This window comes from Berghia stephanieae, chromosome 4, assembly GCF_034508935.2.
Source record: "Berghia stephanieae isolate SIO BIC M18660-M18661 chromosome 4, UCSD_Bste_1.3, whole genome shotgun sequence".
Lineage (NCBI taxonomy): Eukaryota > Metazoa > Mollusca > Gastropoda > Nudibranchia > Aeolidiidae > Berghia > Berghia stephanieae.
This window is the reverse complement of record NC_088363.1, coordinates 46715684-46725683: the sequence shown is the minus strand read 5'-3', so window position 1 is coordinate 46725683 and position 10000 is coordinate 46715684. Positions and strand designations below refer to the sequence as shown.

Here is a 10000-nt window from a genome sequence, read left to right as displayed (position 1 = left end):
CTTTCGAATCCTCCCGCTCCTCCCATCCATGCTCTTTTCATAGAGAAAGCTGGGGAATCGTCATTGAATACCGTTGATTCAATTGCCATATCATTATAATAACTGGCATCGTTGTTAGCATCCATACTATAATAACTGCCATCATAGTACATTCCGTCATTGTAATAATCTGAAATAATAAACATCTGAACACTAGTTGTCTTGTTGTAATATTTAAGTGGCCACGGTCACTTTGTGTCTATTGCTTTGGGTGTTCAAAAAAAAAGAAAAATTATATATATATATATATATATATATATATATATATATATATATATATATATATATATGAGGTGCGAGAAAAAAAAAACTGGAAACGTTTATAAGCATGTAACCGCAAGACCATAACAGATGCAAGTCTGAAAGTTTTCCACAATCAAAAACTTTTATTGAACTTGATGTACATCTAAATTTTCTAGTCTAAATTTTAAGGAAAATATATTTAGAAATATTAATTTGACGATTGTTTTAATTGATACACCTCAAATTTACCATATCGAATATTTTGACGTAATTCTCAAATTTAACGTGATCTTTCGATCCCCCATTTTGCTCTATGACTGTGCGTAGCCTTTTATTCCCCTGTCCAATTTATTTTCTAATGTCTTAGATAAAGATTCGAGCCTATGCAATTTGAATTGACGCTTTTAGTTCTGCTTCTGTGTAAAACGTCGTATGACTCTTATACATGTTTGTATTATTGTCCATATTATGCTGTAGTCCATTTTATTCAAGTCAAGATTCATTGGAGACCATTTAATCTTTAAAAATAAATCGATTATGATTCTGCGTCGTATTGAAAATTATGCAACATTGTTGGAAAAAATGATATTCCAGAATCTTTCCCATTAGGTCATTTGGTCTTAAACAAGATGGGCTAACTTTCTACACTAGTAAAACTACACTGCTAAGAACAAGACGCAAGTTTGGAACCTTCGGATATCATAATTTTATACGACTTTGGCATGTCTGGCAGTTTCTTAACCAATGGTAGATTTTTTATCAACTTTTAAAATGTTTTTGATTTCCTCTTCCAATTCAAGCAGTGTCAGACTTCATTCCAGTTTTGTTACCTCGCACCCTATATGTAATGTAGCCTGCAGCCATAATCTATTATCATTGGTAGGCGTGACTCAGTAACTGAAGATTAAATTTTACACTTCAGATGAGAAGTAGGAATGTAGTTTCTCAAAATACAAATTTTCAAAGTTATTGTTTATTCAAACGTAATATGTCTTCTAAAATAATTTCACAGCATACTCAAATTTTGTATTCATAGTTAGCAACGTACTCAAAGCTGTTTACTCAAGTTTCAGATCTTTTAATTCATTTTCTTTTTGATATCCTAAACATGGCACCAGGTTAAAGAGAGGCAATTATATTTGACTACAATGACTAACTTGCCATTTACTTACTTATCCGAACCAGCGACCACATGAGCTCTAGCCCTTCGGTCAAGACTAACTTGCCATAGACTTAACAAAGTGAGACATGACATGATCTTGAAAGTATCCGCTTTGCCCAATTAAAAAAAAAATAGCTAGCAGCCTGAAGTAAAGTGACCAAAAATCAAATAAAAAAGATGTCTTTGTTTACATCTAGAAAATAAAACAACGCGTGCTAAGACAATGAATGTTCCTGACGACGATCAGAAATACTTAAAATTATCTGAGCTGAAACAGAGATAATTGATTAATGGAGGAGTCTGTGCGTTGGTTCAAAAACTCATAGCCTTACACTTGGCAAAAATACGTCTCAATACAAGGCAATGGCCACCTTAATAAAGTGAGTAGTGAGCTTTGCTCAATAGTTAAACAAATGGCATCGTCTGTTTCTTTGAGTACTACAAATGGCATCTGACTGTTAACTTTATATTGATGAGTGTCTCCTTGTATTGTGACATAATTTTATGAAAGTGTCGGGCTATGAATAAATAAAGGATACGGAACTGGCCACTGTCCAACACACACACACACACACACACGCACATATACACACATTGATATATATGTATGTACCAACATGGTTAGAAAGCGTATCCGTCCACCGTTGTCATTTCAAAGATTAGGTTTGACAAAACATTGACACGATAGACCTTTAGCTAAAAGAATAAAAGCGCCGTTAAGACCATGTGTTACGTTAGGATTCATTCAATTCACGAACACGTGATCTCTTACGGCGCATGATTGTTTTACTAAAGGTGATAATGACTTAGTCGGCTAGTCACTGCCTTACATTGACAAAAAGATAAACCATTGAAAACAATTGGCTAAAAAATGTTTACATCATACATCGATAGACTAAAATGATCCCCAACTTTTCAAATAGAATTAAACCCATGATTTCTTTGGAACATTTTTATAGTCTAAAGTTTAAATCTTTTTGACAAGTGCTTAGAAATCTATTGATATTTCACTTTTTCTATTTCTATCATTTAAAAAAATGCTATTTTGTCACTGTTTGGCAGTTCCATAATATTGAATAGTCACTGTCAACCTGCTGGTCAGTTTTCACTTCAAAAGACATTCAATTAATCTAGTGTTATTCGAAATCTGTAAACACAATCCACCAAAACTTTTAGAACACCCAGATACCAAAACGATGTTCGTTGAAGTATGACAACGTGTTGAGCGAGAATATACCCATTGACCTCTGTATTAAGACCAAGAAAAGCGAGTCACAGTAAATCCGGAGTTTTTTTTCATTATTAAAAAAAACTCAGCATCCATCACAGAAAGCAGCGGGTGTTTCATGTAAAAAAAAATCTAAAGCACTTGCAAGTCAATTTGTCATCGGGACAAGTCTGCAAGGTTTGTACTTGGGTTGTCTCAAAATAGTCAACCTGATTTTCATTCTTCAAGCCATAGTACCACCCCTCCTCTCAACAACCCCCTCCCCCTCCCAATTTCCAAAAAAAGGAACAGTTCAATTCGATATAATTCACAGTACTCAATTTCAGTTAAAATAGTCAATAGAGTCTCATGCTTAATTAGTGGGAGCCTTCAATGCCTACGTGATATCATTATAGCGATCTACCCAAGATGCAAAATTACATACTCATCGACTGTCTTTGTGTCGCTGCACTGCAGCTGACCCCTGGTCATTCAAGTCTTTATTTGGCTTAGATCCTTAAGATAATTTTATCTTGTGGACGAATAAAAATTCATTTTTCTTTTCATTGTTATGAGACAACTTCGTACAAAACCATGACATATTAATTAGCATGTTACACACATTGTTTATTTGTTTGCTTAGATCATTTCACCCCAAGTTTGGTCATTCTTACACGCGTGGAATTGTCACAATTCTCCACAGCCAGTTCTCGGGGAAATACTTCCGTGTACTTTTCGCTTTCTTAAAACGAACTGCAGTATTTTTGTTTATACTACTAGAACCGGATACGAGACTTGCCTCAGGCACTGCTCCACCAAAACCGTCGCTTAGATCCACCGTGCCAACGGAATCATGATCTGAAATAATATCGACACCAATTACTGCCTAACTGACAACCATATCAAAGTAATTTAAGTTTCATATTCTTGGCCAGGGATATATTTTCTAGTATCTAAACCACCCCGATAAATGCCGTGGCGGTGGGCCACGTATATGTATATATATATATATATATTTATATATATATATATATATATATATATATATATATATATATGACATCTGGTTCATTAAAATAATAAACCTGAGACGTTGGAGAATATTTGAAGTAAGAATGTCTTTGTTTTTCACCATAGCAATTACGAATACTCTAAAACCGTTTGCTGTTCTTAACACTGAAGCAAGGGTCTGTAGATGAGAGAGAGAGAGAGAGAGAGAGAGAGAGAGAGAGAGAGAGAGAGAGAGAGGGGGGGGGGGAGAGAAGACTGACAGCGAATGACAGTGAGAGTATGGACGAATGGCGTTAGTAAGATTTAAAATGCGTTGCGACAGGTAGGCTTAATTAAATAGTATTGAACAAAAACTGGTTTAATACAATCTTAAAAACGAATAAAATACACACGGAACGTTTCTGGCTCAAAACTCTCCTTCAATAATTTTTTTAAAATTATCAGTTTTCTGCATATCCAGTCAGGATAAACAATGGCAGAGAGTCATGGCAATACACACAAGCCAACAATTATTCACGATAAGACACGGGAATTCATCCTTACGACAATCTTACGTTTGTAGACGTGAATATCTCAATTTACAAGGTATGACAACACACTGGTTAATCCAATTCCCAACTGTACCCAACTATGTGTGTGGGTCGGGTGAGAGAGGGTCGAGTCACGGCTTAGTCTTCGATGAACCGTCTGCGAATCATTTGAAAATACAATATTTTCTATTGGTTATGAGGTCTAGTGGCATGGCGTTCGCAGAGGGAATGAAGCAACGGTGGCAGGAGACCGTGGAAAGTCTCTACTTTACACACTCCAGCCGCCACGCCTGGCGTCTGATAAAGAAATTGGACCCGGAATTACACGAAGGCTGCACCGGAGTGTGAGGCAGACACAATTGCCAAGAACATTAAGAACCGTAGCAAACGGGTCCCTAATCAGGCTTTTGAGCGCGGTGTCCGCAAGGCGTACCGTACGATTTTGGACTCGTTACCTGCGGAAGAGTCGGACTGGACGGCCCCGCTCAGTCCCCGAGAAGTGGGTGCAGCCATTAACGATGTGAAGAACGGCAAAGCAGCAGGGATAGATGAGAAGGTGGATGTAAAACTTCGCAAGTCGATGCACATAGTGTCAGGAACGCTAGCAACAACTCCTAGAGAATGGGGCCCGATAATGGCAGCGATCCAGCCCCCCGATGTCCGGAGGGAGACGATTACGGGAAACTGGCTGAGTAAGATCAAAGAGAGAGGGAATGGGGATACCCCTTTGATGCGCAAAATGGACGGCACCCCCGTTTCGAGCCGAAATAAGTCCCGGCAACCCTTGTACGCAGAATCCCTGACTACGTCTAGACCTGCACATACGAGATGGAAGTCGGTTTGGACGAATTCAATCCCTCGTGGGGGCGGGGACGTTACCTCCTCTAAGCTTGGTGAGAAGTTGCCAGGCTTTGATACCAATACGAGGAGACACTGAGTGACGGCGAATCGGCTTCGGTCGAGGAGCTGCCTCACGGCCAATGCGATTCATCGATGGAGTCTTTCTGACTGTCCAACATGTACCCGCTGTGGGCAAGAACCTGAGACGGCAGAGCATCTAGTCGAACGGTGTGTTGTGACGATGCTACCCGGCGGGTTTGCGACGGTGCACGAGTGCGGACCGGACTTTGCTGATTGGGTCGATCGTCATAACATAGTAGTGTGAGAGCCATAAGAGGCTGCTGCCTTCGAATCGGAAGGTCCAGGGTTCAAGTCACGCTTTGTGCCAGCAGTGCATAGTCGAATCCTTGGAAAAGTTCTTTACTCAACGTCCATCATTGTATTCGAATGTAAAATGAGTACCTGGCCGTTAACAGCGTTGTATATCTCGAGATAAAATTGTAATAACGCCTAACAGGCGTTATGTCTCGTCATACATGTTAAATGATGTTGGCTATAGACCTCTGTACAGCGCTGTGAGCAAGTTCAGTGGATATTGTGCTATATAAAGGCTCATGTCTTTTTTGCACAAGATTTGAAAACAATTATGACTTTGATATTTGTAGCGTGACTATCTCATTTTATCAGGTATGACAACTCACTGGTAACTCCCCCAACTGCATCCAACAATTTGGGTTGAGGAAATGGAGGAAAGGTCTGGAACGTCTTCTTCTTCGATGAGCTTTTTAATATATTTTTTTGCGAAGTATTTGAATACAAACATAATATTTCTCCTCGTCAAAAGAATATATGAATGTGACCAATCAAAACGGTATCGTGGTTTGGTGAGGTAGATGCCAAAAAGCTAGTTTAATATTAGAATAATTATAATTATGAAATGCTGGGTTCATGAACTTCATAAAATTACACTTTTTCCACTCAATAAGACCCATGGTTGATACAGTTATTTTATACTGTATCTCTAAATTTAATTTTCAATAATAATATCGTTCCGACAAAATACCGTTTTGAGACGGCGTATCATAAGTAATGTCCTTCACCATCTTATGTGTTGCTTTCAGTTCTATGTTCTATGCACTTCAAAATTCTACTGTTGTGATCATTTGTGACTCATCACTTCTATCTAATATTATGCCGGGATGATCTCGACGCAGTTTATGGTTTAGTTGTACGACACTCTCATTCGAACCAGTAGGTGCCAGGGTTTGAGTTCCGCTCAGGTTGGCGCAAAGTTTATTAACACTCTTGCGCCGTAAACATTGTTGACTGTGTTGATTTTTTTTTATAATTCTGCCTAACAAACGTTCGCTCTACATGCTAAATGTCGCCGTTGGCTTTGGACCCATTGTAAAGAGCACATTTAGTAAATATTACACTTTAGAAATGCCCAAGAGGTCTGTTTGGTTATAAAAATGGGAATCCATAGCAAAATGAATACCAAAATAAGGTCCTCTTTATATGTTATCTTGAGCAAACTTAATATAGCTGCTTAAACTGAAAAAAGCTAAGGTTTCATGTTTTGTATCAATTATAACACATTCTCTCCTCTTTGTTCCTCGAGTGAAGATCTCGCTGATTTTGTCTGGTCTTTCGGCTCTCAAGGTCAATATAATTCCCGATATCAGTCAAAGATTAGTATTTCAAAAATGAATTTTTGAGCATCCAACGTATCATGTCCGTATAAGACTTAAAAGCATAACATCAATAAACCTATAAAGTTGCACATGGTTCTGCATTGACACGATTGATCTGACTGGCAGACTGCTGGTCAGTCTGTTACTTAAACGCATGCCATCAATTGACCTTTAAGGTTACACACTGTTTTGTGTGTTGATACGATTAAGCTGACCGGCAGAAACAGTGAATATTTACTTAAACACAAATTAAATCAATAGTTTTGTGCAATCCAAAGTCTATTGTTTTTGTTTTTGTTTTTAATGGTTTTACGGCGCTTGCAACACATGAAAGCCATATCAGCGCCAGTAAAAAGGAAGAAAATGGGAGAGTAAAAAGTTCTAGAATTACAATTAAAGCACAAAAGAAAAGGTAAGACAAAGGGGAATTGGTTCAAATAGGGAACAGATGTAGATTCCAAGAGCACACCGTCAAAGTACTTAGTTTGAGATCACCTAAAAGTCACATCCAGACACAAGCACAGGTCCCAACTAAGAGGAATACACTAATCAGATAATATAATATGTAAATTAAACATAATACAATGCATAATAGAGAGATGATTTACAAGGAAAAAAATATCATCTCCAAAAACTATAACTATACATTCGAATGTTTCCCTCCCAGCCAAGGAACTCCGGCAAGGATCAGGACAAAACTAAGTAATCTCATTCCAAGACAATGTCAGGAAACAATTGGAAAACGGGTATGGGGGGGGGGGGGGGGATAGAAGACACAGCATGTACCTCCCTGCCCACTATGGAAGGTCAGGATCCCCACCCAGCCAAAGTCGTAAATGAGTTAGAAGTAGCGATTTGATTATCGAATTGGCCCATTTCGATGTACAGTTAATTCACCCACGGCCGGACGGATATCCAGAAACTGGAGGCAAAGTGACAACATCTCATGAAAACTGGGCGTGTAAACGAAGAATTTAAGTGATGTCAGATACATTGTCACTGTCGGTGATATTTTCTTCGTTTACACTCACAGTTACATGAGTAGTTGCACGAGTTTTAGACATCCGTCCGGTTGTGGATGAATTAATTTAACTTATAACTGGGCCATTAGAGAGAACTGAATTGGGTTACATCGATCCATTGTAGGTCCAACAACAAGACATTTAGTGAGCAAATAAGTAACAGAAGACAACAGAGAATAATAAATTTTGTGCGATTAGGATCGAACCCAGGACCTAACTGTTACGACACCTCAGCCTGGTCAGGAAAGGGACTCCTACAATCAATGCTATCCACCGTTCCTAATCTGAGCATTGTAAGCCTGTTGTGAGCGATGAAATAAATGAACAGTAAAAAAAAGCGCAATTAGCCTAACGAATGGCAACCGTTATGGCCTTTCTATGTGACTCAGTCTGTCAAAGCGTTATTATGTACCAGAATTACTTGAACTAGAAGCTGACAATTCAATTTACACTAAAAATTAGACTTGGGCTAAGTTGACTTCTTTTATTGAGAAGAAATGATAAGCATTTTGCTCCTCGAAGGTCTAATAAATATATTATACAATCCTAAAATCATAGCTTGCCCTGAGAAATTTCAAAAATTGAAGAAAAATTTCCCTACAACAGGGAAAAACGATGAAATATACAGATTATTAAATGGTGTGGGGGTAAAACCAAAATAGCAAAATTCGCTAATTAGCGGACATCTGGCGTTAGATATTCGATATGGAGCAAAATCTTCAATTAAACCCACAAAGATAAATTATGTGAACGTTTTAAGTTACTTCTTCGTAAACAATTAAAATAAATATATTTTTCCACGTTATGCTTGCTATTTTATTTATATTTTTTTTTGATGATGAATAAGAATATAATTTTCCGAAGAGCAAAAGAACTAAAATGTACGTCTGATTATTCCAAATGTCAAACTCTGGTCATCTCCAACATAATATCAGATTCGGGTTTTTTGCTACAAATGTGTTATACCGCCTCTTAACGTTATAATGTCCGGATGAATGGAACGATCAAAAGTGAATCTATAATTGATATTTTAAGAAATACACACATCGTGTCTTTAGTTAGGTGCACAATTTAGTAGGTCTGATAACCAAATGCAATTAAAGGGCAGCGTTGTAACGGATAATATTTTGCGTCGGTTTGAGAGTATTTCCATTCTCACAACAACGAGGCCATAACGATTTGGGTTGCCAGACCTGCAAAATACTGCACGTTGGACTTTAGCAATGAAATGAATTGTAGTTATTCTTAACCTTAACCAATATAAATAAACTCCAAGTTCCATAAGATTTGTGACTATAAATTACATTACAAAAATCTAGTTCACTGTAACATAATACAGCTTTGAGACGTTAAGTCACATATTAGGCCGTAAACGTCCACGTATGTATATTTTTATTTAATCTTAGAACAAAAGCAAAAAGCTAATGCCATAGTGTATACGCATGTTAGTTTCAACATAAGCCGCGTGTCATTGAATATCCGCCATCTTACAACCGATATTCGCCATATTGCATCCCATATCCGCAATATTGCATACAAAATCCGCCGCTTGGCATCCAACATCACCACATTTCATCCACCATCCGCCATATTGCATACAAAACAATATTAGATACAACATCTTCCGCTTGACATACGATATGTCCCATGTTGCGTCCACATCCGCCATATTGCATTACATATCCGCCATATTGCATTACATATCCGCAATATTGCAAACAACATCCGCCGTTTGGCATCCGATATTCACCATATTGCATCCAACATCCGCCATATTGCATCCCATATCCACCCTATTACAACCAGTTCCCCCTATATTCCATCCAATAAAAGCCATCTTTGATCCAATAACCCCAAAATTAAAACCAAATCCGTCATATCCCGTCCAAAACCCGCCATTTTTCTACCGTTCCATCCATAAAATAGGATTCTTACAAGCGTGGAATTATCACAATCCTCCATAACCAGTTCTCCGGGAAATACTTTCGGGTTTTTTCCGCCTTCTTGAATGTAGCTCCAATAACTTTGTCAGCTGTAGGTTTTCCTATTGTTCCGGTGCCCTTGAAAGAGGTACTAACGGCATCCACAGCTATATGACTTGTAAGCTTATGTTGAACTGAAAAGTTGGGGATAATAGAAACGTCAATTTTTAGGACAAGAACAAATATTAACATTTATTTAGCGCATGCCTACGGATTTACCATGATCAATACGCTTCGCTTTGTTTCGTTCATATTCCACAAGAGGCCACA

General features: G+C 38.0%; 1 protein-coding gene across 6 annotated transcripts in view; it reads right to left on the bottom strand.

Annotated features, from left to right (window-relative positions):
- LOC144970696 (CD109 antigen-like) overlaps positions 1-10000 on the bottom strand; it is a 91727-nt gene that overhangs the window by 30842 nt on the left and 50885 nt on the right. For 2 of the 6 annotated variants that reach the window (XM_078910597.1, XM_078910603.1), the window contains one exon: positions 3326-3509. The exons of 3 other annotated variants lie outside the window; for them this stretch is intronic. In XM_078910597.1, the coding sequence (XP_078766723.1) occupies positions 3326-3509 (184 nt within the window). Of the gene's footprint in view, positions 1-3325; positions 3510-9683; positions 9865-10000 lie in introns of all 6 variants that reach the window. One more of the 6 variants, XM_078910598.1, reaches the window with a different exon arrangement.